This window comes from Gordionus sp. m RMFG-2023, chromosome 4 (assembly GCF_954871325.1).
Source record: "Gordionus sp. m RMFG-2023 chromosome 4, tfGorSpeb1-WG-v2, whole genome shotgun sequence".
Classification (NCBI taxonomy): domain Eukaryota; kingdom Metazoa; phylum Nematomorpha; class Gordioida; order Chordodea; family Parachordodidae; genus Gordionus; species Gordionus sp. m RMFG-2023.
Genome location: NC_088778.1, coordinates 7,408,785 through 7,427,790, shown reverse-complemented (window position 1 = coordinate 7,427,790; position 19,006 = coordinate 7,408,785). Strand labels below are relative to the sequence as shown.

At 27.0% G+C, this 19,006-nt stretch overlaps 1 protein-coding gene and 1 long non-coding RNA gene across 2 annotated transcripts; one reads left to right on the top strand and one right to left on the bottom strand.

The window, feature by feature from the left end:
• The first annotated feature begins 8,753 nt into the window (after positions 1 to 8,753).
• LOC135928912 (uncharacterized) lies at positions 8,754 to 9,281 on the top strand. Its single transcript, XR_010572407.1, has 3 exons — positions 8,754 to 8,889; positions 9,018 to 9,101; positions 9,143 to 9,281. It is a non-coding gene; the product is annotated as an uncharacterized LOC135928912 (long non-coding RNA).
• A 1,530-nt stretch (positions 9,282 to 10,811) lies between these two features.
• On the bottom strand, positions 10,812 to 11,457 carry LOC135928470 (surfeit locus protein 6 homolog). Its single transcript, XM_065464935.1, has 3 exons — positions 11,394 to 11,457; positions 11,228 to 11,355; positions 10,812 to 11,150 (listed from the first exon to the last, which is right to left on the bottom strand). The coding sequence occupies exons 1-3, from the start codon at positions 11,404 to 11,406 to the stop codon at positions 10,965 to 10,967; spliced, it is 327 nt and encodes a 108-aa protein (XP_065321007.1). The 5' UTR covers positions 11,407 to 11,457; the 3' UTR covers positions 10,812 to 10,964.
• Between the last annotated feature and the right edge of the window lie 7,549 nt (positions 11,458 to 19,006).

The following is a 19,006-nucleotide window of genomic DNA, read 5'->3' as shown; positions in this document are numbered from 1 at the left end:
ATTTCAAAGATATATGGACAATTTATTACAAGACTGTCAAATGACTGGAGTATATCTTGACGATATTATCATAACGGGGAAAAATGATGTAGAACATTTGAATAACGTAAAAAAAGTACTAATGAAACTAAAACAGGTGGGTATGAAGGCAAAATGGGCCAAAATACGTTTTTTAAATGAATCAGTTTCTTTTTTGGGTTTCGTAATAGACAAATATGGAATACATCCAGCGAAAGAAAAAATAGATGCTTTTCGAAGGATACCAACTCCTAATAATATACACCAATTACGATCTTTTTTAGGACTTGTGAATTATCACGAGAGATTTTTGCCACATCTACATGGAATTGCCGCTCCTCTGCATAAATTAACAAGCATTAAATCTTGGTGGGGTTGGTCGGACAAGGAACAAGAGGTATTTGATAAAATAAAACAGCTTTTGTCAACAAATAAAAAGCCAATTCCATATTCACCAAACTTGCCAATTATATTGGAATGTGACGCTTCCAACACTGGTTTTGGAGCTGTTTTATGTCATTTAGTGAAAAAAGATATTAGCAGACCAATCGCATTTGCCTCGAGAACACTTCTAGAGTCAGAGAAAAATTATCCACCAATAGAAAAAGAGGCACGAGCACTTTTGTTTGGTATGGAAAAATTTATACATTCATTTTTGGTCGAAAATTTTTATTACGAACAGATCACAAACCTTTGGAAAAATTATTTGGTGATAAACGGGAACTACCAAAAATATCCAATAGTCGATTAACGCGCTGGGCTTGGAAAATGTCCGCATATGATTTTGATATTGAATATGTTCCTGGAAAAGATAATAAAGTAGCTGATACATTATCTAGACTGCCAATAGATGGCATAAAATCAAATAATGATCAAAAAACGCGTTAAAAATTAGAGCTATAAATTTGCACGATATAAATATTAGTCAAGTTGAACTCCAAAAGGAAACAAGGAATGATAGCTTGTTAAAAAAGTAGTTAAAAATATTGAGCATGGATGGGTGGATTTATGCGAAAAAAAATACAGAGTTAGTTTGTTTTTATAATCGTAGAGAGGATTTGTCAGTAGATCATGATGTTATTGAATAGAATGGGAGGTTGGTAATTCCAACCATTTTGAGGAAATAAATTTTAACGATTATATACAGAGGGCATCCAGGAATAAATGCTATGAAATCAATTTTTAGAATGTATTGCTGGTGGCCGAATTGCGATAAAGATATTGAACAATATGTTCGTCAATGTATGCCTTGTCAAAGTAATCGGTCGAATATTATGGAGGTTCCTTTATATTCGTGGAACATATCTAATATACCAGGGAACGAATTCATTTGGATTTCACGGGGCCTATTGATTCGTATTCATGGATAGTTGGAGTTGATGCACATACTAAATGGGCTGAGGTTGAGTTAATGAGAGAGACCACGTCCACGACAATGATCAGGGTTTTAAGGAAATGGTTCGCACGGTTTGGAACACCTAGACAAATCGTATCAGATAATGGACCTCAATTTATTTCTGGAGAATTTCGAAAATTTTGTTTCGAGAAAAATATTAAATTGATACATACAACACCGTACCATCCAAAAACGAACGGTTTAGCGGAAAGAACGATACGAACCCTCAAGAGTCGATATTTTGCAACTAGGAAAGACATCAGGGAGCCCGAGGAAGCCATGGGAGAAGTTTTGCTAGCATATAGAATGGGTGAGCATCAATCAACTGGACGTTCACCGGCTAAGTTATTATTGGGGCGAAATTTAAAAACGGGATTGAATTGGTTACGTCCTAATGTTAGTTATGAAATGGAACGATCGAATATAAGACAAAAAGTAGCGCATGATGAACATAGTCATATGAGAGAATTTGAGATTGCACAACCGGTATGGGTGCATAATGAAATAAATTCAGGTTGGAGAGAAGGAATTATAAAATCCAGAACTGGTAGATATTCTTATTTGGTAGAAAGCAAGGATAGAATGGTACGAAAGCATGCGGATCAACTTCGAAAAAGGGAGGTGGCTAAAGAAATGGAGAAGTCTGGGCCAGGGAAAGATAATGGAGAAAATATGGAGTCAAAGAGAGAAGAGGAAAATATAAAAAATAAAGAGTCGGATATAGTTGAGATTTTAGAAAATGTGGAAGATAACGGAAAACTAGAAACGCGGAAATCACAAAGAGCCAGGAAACCTACAAATCGGCTTATTGAGGAATTGTAAGATCATATGTGTGGGGATATGTTATAAATGAGATTTATATTATATATTATCAATGTTATAAATGTCATATATATATATTATCAATGCTATAAATGTCATAGATACAAATCAATCATATATTAATATATTTCATGAGGTGATTGCCAGTCAAATAAACTTAATTAGTATAGTGGCCTGGTATAAATAATGATATAGTTATGGAGTGAAAAGTTGTGATGATTGTAACATATATCATGATAATCCTATAAAGATACAAAAACCATGGGTTTCGGTAACTAAACCGTTTGAAAGGATACACATAGATTATGCGGGTCCGTTTTTCACAAAAATTGGTTGATAATAGTCGATGCCTACAGCAAATTTCTAATTATTATTCCTATAAAAAATATTACGACTGTTGTTACTTTAAAAGAAATCTTTAAAACTATTTCGCTATATGGAATACCTAAAACTATAGTTACTGATAACGGCACTATCTTTACGAGTAGCGATTTTGAAAAATTTTGCAACAATTTTGGTATTAAACATGTGCTTACATCTGCTTATTACCAGCAATCCAATGGCCAGGTAGAACGCATGGTGAGAACGTTCAAAACACATATGAAAAGGAATATTAAAATTGACCTAGATATCACACTTAGCAAATTTTTATTTAATTACAGAAATACGAGTAATGATACTACAGGTGTTGCACCTTCTCAAAGAATGTTTAATCGAGATATTAGAATTTAATGGGACTTATTAAAACCGATGGAGGAGAAGAATAAGATAAACGTTACTTTACCACGTAATAGTACATTTAACGTAGGAGATTTTGTTTGGTACAAAGTACAAGGTGATGATAAATGGTGCAAAGGTATCATCACACATAAAGAAAGTGACATGATGTTCCAAATTAAGACAGAGAAAGGTATTTTGAGGAGACATCTATATTATAATTGTCCGATGTCCTCACTACGTCATCGTGACGTCATGTCATCGCTACGTCATGTCATCGCTACGTCATGTCATCGCTACGTCATGTCATCGCTACGTCATGTCATCGCTACGTCATGTCATCGCTACGTCATGTCATCGCTACGTCATGTCATCGCTACGTCATGTCATCGCTACGTCATGTCATCGCTACGTCATGTCATCGCTACGTCATGTCATCGCTACGTCATATCATCGGTACGTATTTATTTTTATTTTTATTTTTTGTATTTATTTATTTATTTTATACAATATACTACCTTTCAATCTGCCTCCCATTTTACACTGGCTTGCCCTAAAGAAACTGAAAAATCATAAAGCTCCTGAACCGGACAATATAATGGGGGAACAACTGAAAGCTGCATCAGACGCGATACCACGTTTTCTGCTCATTATTTTTAATAAGGTATGGTCTTCTGGGATAACTCCTAAAGATTGGAACCTATCAACGATGTGCAATTTTCCAAAGATCCCTAATCCCATCAACTTTCGAGATTATAGGGCTATAGCTCTCACCTCTATTGCGTTTAAGGTCTTTATGGTCTTACTTAAGACACAAATTCTACAAACATCACATAATCTTTTCGCGAAATACATCTGTGCCTACCGTCCAGGCAAGAAAATCATGGAGCCTTTCCTTACTCTCAAAATTATAATTCAAAAATGTGATAAATATAAATTACCTTTTCTTTTTACCTTCATTTCTAATTTCAATTGATATGAACACATTCTCAATTATTGATAGTAATTATCAAGCCTTACATTAAAGATGTTAAACTTAAAATTAGCCACCACCCACCCTTAAAGTAATTAAATTATTTTTGCAGTTCTTGGGTATAGGCTTTTGTTTTGCCCATTTCTTTTTGTCTATTAGCCTATAGACGTTTAAGTAACAGTTCTCGGACTGTTGCGCGTACAAGTACGTGCGGCTTGCCCACAAACATGTGAAGGGCTCCTCATTTTTCTCCCCTTAATTAACTATCCAGTTTGATGGATTTTTGAGGAAAACCTAGCGTAGCTCTGTTGTATCCACAACCAGAGGGCGAAAACGCTTTTATCACGTATTTTATACAAACAGATTAATGGAATTTCGAGAATTGATGGTGTACACATACCTAACATGGAATGAGAGATTTGGTCGTCTTTGAATTGATAAAAACAATATTCCCTCAAATTTGTAAATATGAATGAAACTTTTTATTTCACTTAATCCTTTCTTTATTTTTTACATTACCTTATCAATTTACATCTCATATTATCAATTACACATTAATGAAATCTCTACAAGATAATTTATTTTGAACATACTTACAATTTTTGTCAGTACTTACATTACAATTTTTTATACTTATATTTTTCTTTCATAACCAAAAATTAAGAAGATTACCAAGTATATTCAAATATTTAAATGTTCTTATCCTAACCTATTTATAATCTCCAATCCTTATAAATAACTCTTTCTTTATTTTTTTCCCCTCCCTTAATGAATTTATTTATCACTAAATTTTATTATCCCATTCTTTTCTTTCTATCTCTATTATCTATTAACCACTATTTCTCAAAACCTTATCAATTCCTTTAATTTAATTTTTATTATTTTTATAATATAATAATTTATACCTTCTTTTTTCTCCCCTTTTTTAATCTTATTTTTTAATTAACATTCATCATGTTATTTTTTAACTTTTAGAATATCATAATATGCTTGATAACCCCCCCCCCCCCATGATGATAGCCAAACCTTATAAATTCCTATAATTTAATTTTTATAATATAATTATTTATACCTTCTTTTTCCCCCCTTTTTATCTTATTTTTTAATTACCTTACAATTAATTAACCTTAATCTTATTAATGTTACATTCATCATGTTATTATTTAACTTCTAGAATATCATAATAGGCTTGAAAAGTCCCCCAAAAATTTTTTTGATGATAGCCCTCCAACTACTAGAAATATGCATCTAATATTGACGCATCTACCGGCTTTACATTATTTTAATGTTTGTTTTATTTCAACAATAGTTTTTTTATATTTTTGCTTGATGGCTAACCCTAATCCCTCACATTGCTACAAAACATGATGAATCTATTATTAAAGATAAGCAAAAATAATGACCATATCTGGAGGTTTTTTTTAAAATCTTATGTTTAATATGTATGTTTACATCCAGTTCTCCAAATTATACTATCACCACTACCACAACCCTATGCCTCCGCCTATTTTTTAACAAATATAAACATTTAATTCTGTACATTCATTCACTTCACTAGGCGTTAATACAAATATTACTTTATCCGATTCTATGAGAAACTTTCATGAATTAGAGGAATGTTCAAACTTTAATGTACAGTACGGCCAATTTCATCAACTTTATTAATGGAAAAATATGCAGTAGTTCTGTCGTGGCCTTATACTTACGACCGTTTTATGGTTGAGTTAACATTGTCGTTCATGATTCTATTTTAGTGGGGAATACCAATGCTGACATTGACAGAAATATCGTTTTGCGTTCTTCTTTTACCAGTATCCCAAGACATAGGCATATCATCTTTATCAGGACATAATGTGTTTTGTACACTGCTTTGTTAATCCGTCATCACTTTCATCTACAACCCTAAATGATATAAAATTATACATTAATTATTTCCTCTCCAGACGACCGCCCAGATTTATTTTGTCGCTTTTTCCATCAAAAATTAAAATGTCAACAAGGATTTGCTCTTAATTTTATCAAATACAAAATAAATATTCTTCATTATTTTTTAAAAAAATTATCCTAAATTTATATGTCACTAAAAAAAAAAAATAATTTGCATATAAGTTTCATTAGTGTTTAATGGAATTTTTATAATTTAAATAGACAGCATTTTTTTTTGCTTAACATAAAAAAATATATATCACTTATCAAATTCTTTGACAAATAATTTCAGAAATGCAAGACATACGTTAAATTTATCTGAAAAACAACAATAACCCTATATAATAAACAACATATTTTTTAGATATCATATTACAAAAAAGTATAAGAGTTGGTTATTTTTATTTTATTTGTCATATTCTCTAATAAGTGGTTGCCCAGGCCTTTCCACTTTCCCTTAATACGGAATTTACATGTTTTATTTCTATTGTAAATCAGATAGTTTCCGTTCATGTGATGATATTAAAAATTTAATTATCTCCGAGGCGGGAAAAAATTTTCAAAATTATAATGGGTAGGACTGGGTTTGGAACCTCATATAATAATTAGCTTGCATCTGACTTGGGAATATCTTTTACAAATTATCAAGGGTTGAGGTGGGCTTGATAAACTTTTTTAAAATTATAAGATCTTGGATGCTTCCTAATATTGTGAGCTTGAACCTGGCATGACATCTATCGTAAAAAATGAATAAAAATCTCATACCCCGTCATTTTTGACGGGCTTTCTACTAGTTTAGATCAAATAAGAATTAGAAACTGTTTTAATACAATTATAAACTATGACTCTAAGGATTCTTTTAAGGAGGGAAGTGTGGACAAAAATTTAAAAATTACTGATAATATAACACCTATTTCTAGACCTGTGCGAATTAAACAAAAACCTGTTTATTTAAAAGACTATATAACTTAAAATATAAAATAAATAGTAAATTGCATAAAGTAAATTAAATATTAAAACGCTTACACTAAAACGCAAAAAAAAAATTAAAACGCTGAAAATATTATATAACAATCTTATTAATTTATCATTCTTCATTTATTCTTATATCCAATATGATGAACTATTATTTCTTATTATTCGCAACTTATTGATGATAATAACAATTTTGGAAAATGATAATAATAACAACTGAGTGTTACAAGCAAGCTATATGAAGTCACGATTTATGGAGACAACTTACGATAAGGATATCAAGCTTGCGATTTAAACAAACCAACGTGCAAAATCGATTTAAACAAACCAACGATTGGGACAAGCCAACGATATGATGATTTGTGAAACAACTTGATCACCAAAACGATAAACTACTTGGACAACAAACTCTCTATGACTTCTTAGATGAATTTATGGGAAGGCTTTCAGAAGATGGAGAATGTTGCGTTATAATCTAATTTATAATCTTACTTTTTGTTTTTTTGCATTTAAACTTTTTATAATCTAATTTTATAACTTTATTTTTTATATTGCGTAACCTTACTTTTTATATTTTGTAATATTTTACTTTTTGTTTTTCATTTTTTTAATATTGTATTCTAATTTGGATTTGTAAAATATATATATAAACGAAGTGTAAAATGGAAAAGATAGAAATAATAAAGTTAATAATAAAAATACATTTTTGTTTAATAGCACATATACATGATTCTTTTCAGCTTTCATAATATTTTTTCTAATAAAATATTGAGTTAGCCGTTTTTAAAAATCGGCTCAAAATGAGCCGTTTAACGACACTAGTCTTAGTTGAAAGGTTACTTAGTTTTGCCACAATTTTAAATAAGCTGTAAGGGTAAAGGCTTAATGATAATTATTTGAAAAATTGATTATTTTAAAAAATAATGATTTAATTTAATCTATTTTAAATACTCTTTAGCAAACTAATATTTCAACTCCCATTAAAAATACTAGTGTCCTTTTATTGGCTATGTTATGAATGAGCGAAAACTAATAATACATTTTTTTTTAATTATTGTAAATAACAATATTATATGCGTATGTTATGTTCTTTATCAATAACTAATATGGTATTTTATAAACTATTCTTATTTAATTGGTAATAATAATTTTATAAAAGTTTATTGTATTTAAGATATACTCTTTTAGAAAAAGATTTAAGTATCTTTTATCTTTTTGATATTTTGGATAAAATTCTAGTATCTGGATCTTAGATTCATTTTTTTATAAAAAATCTGTATCTGAATCTTTTTCCGGCGGACTTGCCCAACTCTGTAGCTATGACATCTGAAGACTAATTAATATGATAAGTATTAAAAAGAAATTTGTGCTTAACTTAGTTACTAATTTGAAATTTTTGTCATATATTTAATAAAGTTATGTAAAATTTGTAATTTAATATTTAGATGTATTCCAGGATTAAGCAAAAATAACGAGTCTCGTTAATATTGTTAGACGGCTAAATTTTTAAAAACCTCAATATTGTGCTAAAAATAATATACAAGCCATGAGATTTCTTAAAATTTCCAGTCCAGGCTTGTGTAATATATTTTAGCTAAAATATTGGGTTAGCCTTTATTCGAGCTGTTTAACTACATCATACCTCGAACTAAACTATCATAAGAATTTAACCAAAATAATATATGCAAGCCTGATTTTGCTCATAAATGGAAGAAGAGTTCCCGCTATTTTCCAAATCTCTAGGCTTACTTATGATCTTTTTGGATGAAATTTTAATCGAGCCCTTTAACAACATTACTTTAGTACAATAAGCATTGGAATGTTCTTACGTGTAGATAGTTGGTTAAACACTATCATTTTAGATTTAATCTGGCTGTTGTTTATCAATTTGTGTTTTATACCCAGCATTATTTTTACAAGCTCAGTTTTCCATCTTCATTCATTAGTCAATTTTTTTAACTTCCTACATTTCATTTTTTTGCAATGATAACTTTTATCAGTAAGCAGATATGTATATATTTTTGTCAACTCTGGTTAAAATTTGTTACGCCTTATCAAGAATGTAATAATTTATTTGAAAATGATGAAATATCTATTTGAAATATATGAAAATATATCGAAGCCAATCCTTCACTGATATTCATTAAATATTTTATAAATTTATTCTAAACATTTTTAATTTATTTATAGGATTCTACCAATATAATCATTTATTTAGAAGCATGGAAGTATATGTCTTTGCATAGAAACGATGAATTGCTTAGGACTTAATTGGTATATATGCATAAAATGACTAATTTTAATAATAATTTTAGGCGTATATTCGATTTCAAGATCTAAAAGATATGAAAACGCTAGGAAATACATCCATAAATTAAATAATGCGATAAATTTTATATTTGTTATCAGATGAAATTTGTTAATTTTTATATTTGTATCAATTAAATATAGATTTGTTTTATCATATTTTAAATATAATGAATAATTTATCCTTAATTGTTAATTCTATGATTATTTAATATAAGTTTCTGATTAAATTAATAATTTGAAAAAAGGTAGTAATTTAAACTCAAAATAATTAAGTTAGTTTTAGAGCATATTTTGATAATATAAATTCTTGAAAAATAACAAATTATTTAATTGGTCCATTTAATCTGGACAGCATTTGTGTAGTTTCTACAATCCATAAATTATGATAAATATTGTTTAAAATTTTTAAATTTAACGATAAATTGGGAAAAAATTAAGATTACTGAGTACCTCCCATGAATTACCAATATGAGGTAAGGCTTATTTAAATAATAGTTTAAAGAAATTTTATGATATGTTAAAGGTTAGGGTATTTAGTTTAATATAAATTGTGCTATTTTTATCCAGAACATTTGTCGATTCCACCAGCACAGGCCATCTCCAAATAATTAGGGTGATTAAAAAAATTTCTAGAGAATCTATAAGGTGTTTACTGGATTTTCAGAGATTATGATTAGAAAAATATCACATCTTAATCATTTATTATTCTTTATTGAAATCAGGAGCTACTAGAGATTGAAATTTTAGGGTTCCTGACCTGGATTCTTAAAAAACGGGGTCTATCTTTCTTTTAATAGTCTGACCCAGGTTTTATATATTTTATTACTTTGTGGGTTTCTAAATTTAAATAATTTTAGTTAAATTTTAAGGTCCGTGAAGTTGGCAGAACGACTTGAAGTGCAATTAACCTTGACAAAAATTATGCCATTATTTAGAGCCTTAATTGCACTTCTAACCGGACATCAGCAGAATGAACCGTTCATGAGTTATGAGCAAAATAAGAAAGTGTTGGCACTTTGCCAAAACCGAAAATAAAAGAGATCCTTTTGAAACTTAACAATAATGTATTATTTGATTTACTCTTTAATATTCTCAAACCCGGATATCCGTATGTATAACCGTAACCGAGCTATAAAAAATATGAGAAGCTAAGACACAACATTATTTTTTTTCAATTAGTAAATTGATTTACTAATATTTTAAGAAATTTGGTTTGACCTCAATTTATAACTATTATCTTTGTTGATACTATTAGAAAATCATTAACTAAATAAAACTGGCTATCAAATGAATATGTCCATAGAAAGAAAGAACCTAATTTATCAGATTAAAGAAACATTCATTGTAGACTTCTAGGTTAAGTTTAACCTTTCTATAAAAAAAGATGCCCTTTTTCAACTCATTGATCTATATTAATTTTTTATAAATTAAGCCCAGATTTTGTATAAAATATTTTTGAGCAACCCAAAAATGTAATTTTATATCTTTAAGTTATATTTTTTTTTCTTTTTTATCTAATCCATTTATTAATTATCACTCATTTGATTTCCATTTTATTTTTTTATCCTTATTTAAATATATTTTTTTAATCATTTAAAATGCCAATAATGGGACACATTTTATTTATTGTTTTTCTGTATATTAAACTATGCTGCCAATTTCATTACTAAAAACCAGTTAGATATATTATTTTCTTGTATTTAGTATGATGAGAGGTAGATCTAAGATAAAATGCATCTGTTCATAAAAATATTTCTTTAATAATCATAATTATATACATATTATAAATTATATGTGAGAGTCCAAAATGGCAATATTTGTAAAATATTATTTTTTTAATTTTTTATTAAGTTTTTGTTTTTTGAATTCCCTTTTTCTGGTTTGCTTGATGATGGCTTTGCTTAACAAATTGACATCATCCTTAATCCGTTTGCCTTCAATCTTAGACAGGATGTTCTTGTACATAATATTATTGTTAACATCATTAAGTCTTTCAGGTTGATACTTGGCAACCTACATAAATAAATATGTTAACTAATGTTCAATAAACTTAAATGGCAAGTAAAATAAATAAAAAATGTAATTTAAACTTTCAATAATTTTTCATTGATTTTGTTATTATATTTCAGCCAACCATTTAAATCTCTAGGATTTGGAAGTTTGCCTTTATTCTTCTTTCCGTTAGGAATTACTAATTTATGATAGGTAATACTCTCATCTTATAATATAATATATTGTTTATTTATTTATTTCTACCTTCATCACTCATCTCATTATATAATGGTACTCAGAAAAAGACTTGATGAACATAAAATTAAATGACAGACATCTGACATACATATTATAAATATGATTTTACTCTCTGATGGATATAGGGGATAAGGATGTTTTGGTTAATCGCAATTACAAAAATATGACATCTAAATTTTTCTAATAAAATTTGTTAGCCCTCTAGTACATGTTAGATATCAAATGCAGTGATCATCAGGAGCAACATTGGCCCTTACAATCTAATGGGGTTCAAATTTATTATTTTCAAAATTTGTTTTTTTAAGCTAACATTATCTAATACTTTTTTTAGCGAATGTTATCAAATTAGCTAACATTATTTAAAATTACCTTTTCTTTTTTAGAAATATATATATTTATATATTTAAATATTTTTAAGCAATTTTAAATGAAAACCTAACGAAAACAATTAAAGTTTATTATAATTACATTTAATAAAAAATATCGAAATGTTGAGGGAGGGGCTGGAAGCTGCCCCCTCACCCCATTGTGACACTGCTGGTAATCTTAACTTATACTTTTACTATACCTAACCTAAAACAAAATAAACATTTAATTTTTTTATTAGACTATATTTCCGGTTTGTAATCATGGGAAGGGGGGATATACCCTCTCCCATCTGAAATCCTGTTCTTAAAAAAATCTTTTTAAGCTTTATATAACTATAATTTCTATCTCCATTTCATAAAATACTCAAAAATGGCAATGATAATATCAAAAATATTAATTTTCGATTTAATAGTGCCTCCTTACAAATTAAATTTTAATTTTTGTCTAACAAATTTTTTGGCATTTTTAATCTGCAATTATAGACATGCTTGTGATTCATAAGGCGTAGCCATGGGGGGGGGCAAGGAGAAATCCCCTCTTCAGAAATTTATCACTTTTTGTGAATATCATTAGCAAATGAAAGGTAACCTCCATAGTTCTCTCCCCACCCCCTGTCAAATTGCATATATCTTAAACTATAATTTGAAAGAAAGAATGTGTAAAAGTTATATTTTTCTAAACTAAAACTACTCAATATAATTCATACTTTTTTTGGGAAAAAACATTTTTATATAAAAAAGGGAAACTAAAAATGTTTTTTAAGAAATGAAATATAAGCCAAAGATAAATCTTGAAACAAAAAGAAATGTTTTTTATAATTACTACTAATAGATTCATAAAATTACTAAATAATATAATATATCAAATGTAATTTTTTATAAAGTGAGTAACTTTAATTATTTATCTTAATAAAAGTATAATTTAATTATAAAATTATTGATAAAATTAAATTATAAATTAAATAAAAAAAATTAATGCACAATACAAATAATGGAATACATACGCGTACGCAGGAATTTTGTCTGGGGGGGGGGGGAGATAATAAAATTTTTTAAGAAATATTATTGTTTTTTTAAAATATCAAGCATAAATTTATTAGGACTAATAACTATTTCTTATACACAATTTTAAATTAATGTGAATTATAAAAAAATTATATGCAAAGAATCACTTAAATGACCCAAAATAGAAATTTGAATTTTTTGAGCCTTAAAATTTATATATAAAGTATAAAAAATTTAAGTGTTAGATATATAAATTAATACACAAAAGGCTTAGGGAATAATTGTATTTTGTATATTATATATTTACAATGTAAAATCCAATCTTCGTTATGAATATTAAAAGATCCAAACCTTCCAATCTACTTTCAAAAGTTGTACTTCTTGTATGCTTTTCAGTGACCTGCAGGCCCGGCCCAAAATTTAAAAAAAAACACTCGGGCTGAGCCTGAATTTAAAAAAAAATCCGGGCCGGACTGTATATTTTAAAACAGCCTATATTTGAAATCGTTATTATTAATTATAAAAATCAAAAATAAATATAATTTATTTTTAAAAAATCCGGGTCGGGCCTGAAAATTTTATTTTAAAAAAGGCCGGGCCGGGCCTGAAAATTGAGCTTAGCCATAAAAATCTTTAAAAAAATCTGGGTCGTTCCCTGCAAATTGTACCTCTGCAGGGCTCTGTTATTCTTCTTAAAAAAGAGAATGTTCTCTCATTAGTTTACTATTGGGAAGAGTTGCTAATATATATAAACCCTTTTAATACATTGAGAATATAATCTAAAATGTGTTTGAAATAATGCAGAGAATCCATAGCATTTTTTGGGACTGTATGAACCATAGTTAATCTTATAGACATAGTTATTCAGCTAATAAGGCATCATAAGATACTTTAAAATCTTCATTATAAAAATCCAACAAATATTTTTTTTCTATCACCATCTGAAAAAGGTTGGGAAGGCTTTTATGGAAATAATATTTGCAGATTGGTAAGTGCTGCATAATGTAAAAACATTCGTTTATTTGGTTTATAAATGTATTTGTATCTAAGATATACTCTTCTACTGATCCTATATTAATGTTTTAAATATGAGCTTGCCTTGCTGCAAGTCGAGTGAGACAAATATTAAACACGTATATCTCTGCTTTTGTCTTAACAATAACATATAAAACATGAAATTCTTCATAAACATTAGCCCTAATTTCCTTGAATTCTAATAAAATGCTCTCCGCTATTCTCATCTTCTTAATCAAGTCATCACGTTTTTGAAAAGTAATACATAAAATAGTTGTACATTCTAATGAGAAAAAAAATTTGGAATAAGCATTGAATCCAATAATTTTCTTGCTTCTAATTAAAAATTTTTTTCAGGCCTTTGTGATATGTCAGTAAAAGCAAATAATCGGCTCTTCTAACTCCATAAAAGCTGTTACTGCTTGATGGCGGAGACTCTATCTCGTAGGATATGGTTGCAATTTCTTTCTCCCTGTTGGACAATTTCAGAATAATTTTTATTTGACTAGAAATTTAAAAATGGTAGATAAATATTACGCCACTAAAAATTTGAAAATAATAAGATAATATTACGCCGGAAAACTTGAAATCGAAATTAATTGATAAACTTAGTTATGAATTGTGATAATATATGTAATTAAATATATATTTAATATGAGATATGAATAAATATTAACAAATATAAATTAATATGTACTGTGTAAATTTAATTCAAAACATTTCCTTATTTATTAATTTATTTGAAAATAATATTATTTGACTTATAAAAAGTTGTTAAAATAACATATTTATATATTCTTATCAATTTTTACAAGTTAAAATTTTTATTTACAAACGAATTAAAAAATATGGAAATGTTTGAATTAAATCTGCACAAGACTCTAAACAAAAATATTTTTGAAAAATATATCCGGCATCTGCATTTTTTGGCTTGGGGGGGGGGAGTTGTCTCCCTGACCCCCCCCCCCAGCTGCGTACGCCAATGATGGAATATTAGGTGTCGTAGATTTACAGTATATCTAATTTTATCTATTGTATGACAATCAAATAATTTTTACCAATAGTGAAAGGCTTATTTTTTGATATAATCTCTTATTGAATTACTTATATTTTAAATAAAGATAATATTATTTTTTAATTAAAATTACATCCTATCTTATAAAAATATTTTATGACTATATATAGACTAAGAAAACCCGGTCTAAGGCCCGTTCAAAATGGAGTCTGGAGGCGAAGGCCCCAGAAATTTATTATTCCCCCCCCCCTGCTGTGATTGATAATATTTTTTATAGAATTGAATGTAAAATAACATATTTATAGCAGGATTTTGCCATGGGGTGAACCATTATGGTAGGTCTCATAAATTTTATTAGAGGTCTTTAATTCTATTTATTTTAGCCCTTTCTAGTGATAAAAACCCTGATTTTGATCGAATTTTATAAACGGCTCGATTAAGATTATAATCAAAATAATATTATGCAAACCTGAAGATTTTGCTTAAAAGGTAGCAAGAATTTTGGCCATCTATTTGCCAAATCTCTAAGCTTACAGAATATAGTTTTGGCTAAATCAACCCATATCGGTCTTTTTATCAACACTAGCCCTTTGGTTTACTATAATTTTTCACTTATTTTTATATAAAAATGCTTAATTTCTAAAAAATAAATTATTATTATAATTTTATTTTAACTTTTACTTAATTTTGTTTCGAATTCTTGTATAAAATGTGTATACATTATTAGGCTAGAGGAGAAGAGAGGGGGAGGGGGTGTTGGGGGGTTGTGAAATTTTTTTAATATACATAGTTTGATATATATGTCATGGAAGAAAGTAATTCACCTCGTACCATACTGAGATTCCAATTAAAAAACTAGAGGGTCATGCTCCGTTTTACAATTAGGGCAATATGGATAATTTAACATTACACATAAATGTTGTTTTTAACGAAAAAAAAATGCAGAATATATTAGTTATTCATTACGCAGGCCACTCGTAGAACACTTTTTTAAAAAATATTTCATTAAAAATAATTAATTCTAGAAATTATTATCTTTTGTTTGGAAATAAATAAATGTTGGTTACATTACCAAATATCCGCATTAAAAAAACGTTCTGCCTGGAAATGGCCTTATAGGCTGTGTTTCCAAAAATTAAATTCTCAAAATTTCGAAAACTTTAATGAAAATAAGTATTTTATTTTGTATATTAGAAAAAAAAATAGAACTTCAAATATAATAATAAAAAAATTTAAATATTAAAATAACAATGTCCAAAACATAATTCTAGAAAATTTTAAAATTTTATAAATTTCAAAAATTTAATATATGATTTTATTAAAATTTGCAAAAGTTTTGAAACTTTTCCAATTTGTTTAAAATTGTAAACATAGCTTTAATAAATCATTAATTTGGAGTCGTTTTAAAACAAATTAATCTTTTTTTCAAAATAATTAATATATAAATAAAAATCAGAAAATATCTTATAAAAATTTTGATTTTTCTTTATTAAGAGTCGGCAATATGCTGCTCAAAAAGAACTCTATAGCTCTGGCCCTTCATATAATAATATATAGAGTAGTTATCTTATCTAATGAGACCTAACAAAGGCAAATTCAGTCTATAGATACCATTGGAAAAGCAGAATTCTCTTAGGTAGGGGTGGGGGACTTTTCCCATTAATTTCTTTAGAAATTATTAGATTCACCATTTGTAGACCTTTGGCTATGTTACATTTTTATAAAACTATTTTTGGTTTGCCACATTTTTTAAAATATAAAAAATGTTTTTTTTTTGCTGTTTAATTATTGTCAATATTTTATATAATCAGTCATTTTTACATTTTTTTTTCTTTCAAACTATTGTTCATAGTAATATATTGTATAAAAGAAATTGGAAAAACGGAACGGAGTAAGATTTTTATTAGTTTAAAATTATATTTACGAGAATAGGCAAATTTTATGAGTAGTCCCCATACTTCATCCCTATTTTTGCTATGCCTATGGCATATATGTGACATACTTTTTTGAAGATATTAATTTATAATATTTAAAATTATATCTAATGTAATTTTTTTACGTTAATTGGTCTATAATAAAATCACGTGTATACAATTATTAATAATTTAATCGACGATTTTTTTTAAATGTATGGTTTAGTTATCAAATTCAATATTTCATAGGAAATTGTTGTTCTAAACTTAAACAACTTATTTTTTTCAATATCAAAATTCAATTGATTGAAAGTCTAAGAATTTAAATGGGATGTTTGAATAAAATATCTACGGGTGAGAGATACTAATAAAAACCTATAATCTGTCGTCGAAATATTGATTAAATGAAAATGATAAAAATTTAAAGTCTCTTAAAATAATTAATAATTAACAACGGATGCAACCTCGAGAAACCAAGCAAAAAATGAATAAATTGTTAATTAACAGAAAATATATATATTATACACTAAGCAAATAAAGTTACAAAAAAAAATATAATAAAACATCCAATTGAATAATCAACCCCTATTGCCAGAGATGCATTTGAAATCTTATTGAATAATAAATCTATTTATTTAATAAAAATTTAACACGAGTTTAGTAAATATTATATGTTTGCTTTAAAAATAATTAAGAGATGAATAGTTAATTTTAGTTTTACCTTATTCATTCCTGTTAGCTTTATTTAATTATTTGTGTATATCATTTTAATCAGAAATGACTTATTTAGTCCTTAGTAATATTATTTCTATTTTTAAAAAACTCCTAGAACAAATATTTTAAATTTGTATTTCTATTTTTAAAAAACTCCTAGAACAAATATTTTAAATTTGTATTTTCATTTTTCAAAAAATTTACAATTTTTTTATAATAATATGTACCTCTGAAAATCTTTTTATTTTTTTTTAATTTAAAATTCATTTTCCTGTTTTTAAATCAGAAGTTTATAATTTATAAAATAATGCATTACAAATCCACTCGTATTCTGTTATTATCATTTTTAGCGAATTTCCTTCCTGAATCTATTGCAAGTATAATGAATATAACATGCCAAAATAATATTTAAATATCATGGAAAATAATAAATAGAATCACATTTTTAATATAATTCGTGAGGCCTATAATATGTATAAATGACTCACCTGAAAGATGCCATTAATTTCATCAGTGAGCCTATTGACAAACTAATATTAATCGAATAATTTAATATTCGTATTTGTACTAATATAAAATTTACTATTCATAATTGTAAGAAAATTAAATTAAAATTTTGTATTCGATACGAATAATTTTTTTTTTTTAAAAAATATGATAAGATTATTCATACCTAAATTGGATAATATTTTTTAATTAAGCATCTAATTTTAAAAAGATTTTTTTAAATTAAAATACTCTAACATCACACGAGGTCAGAATGAAATGAATGTCTTATATTTTTTTTAGGAGATTAATATAAATATGATGTTAATTTTCTAAATTTAAATTAACAATTTATTTTAATGAATTAGGTATGGTAAGTATTAGTTATTTAATAATCTTCAAAATTATATAATGATATTGTAAATATTCAGTTTATTATAACGAATCTTTAATGTTTTGGTGATAAATCTGGATAGTATATTTTAAATAATAATATTAAGATACAATAAATGCCACTTTGAGGATTAAATAATATATATTTTTTAAATTATTATGAATATTAAGAAATCAGAACTTAATTATTAGAGTATTTTATCCTTGCCATCATTAGAATGGGGCTTATCTATGATTATTATGAGTGTAATTACTTACCCAAATATAATATATAATAACAGTGATAAAGCGTAAAGCTTAATACCAGAGAAGCAATTGACTTTTTGTTTATTACATACAAATTAATGTTTATAAATGTTCTAACTCATTTCTTCTACCACAATACCATATGATAATATTAAATTATTATTTAATAAAAATTTATGAATATCATAAATTGAGTTTAAACTCTATGCTATATCAATAGTATTCATTATATTTTAGAAAAATTTTATTTTGAAGGTGTAAAAATTAACCAATAATATAGTTAGAATTTAATATGCTGTGCATGACGGGAAATCCTATTAAACTATCGCCTTACAATTTCTTTTTTGAGTAAAATTCTCAAGTACTAAATGTGTTAGATTTTAAACTTTGTAATAATTTTTTTTTTCAATTGAAATAGATTGGATAATCGATAAAAATTTTATTCTTTTTAATTATTAAAGTTCT

What these genes read in the sequence shown, in the direction of transcription:
- LOC135928470 (XM_065464935.1), bottom strand. An exon ending in TCAATGAAAAATTATTGAAA is followed by an intron (nt 11,151 to 11,227) that starts GTTTAAATTACA and finishes TTATTTATGTAG; the next exon opens with GTTGCCAAGTATCAACCTGA.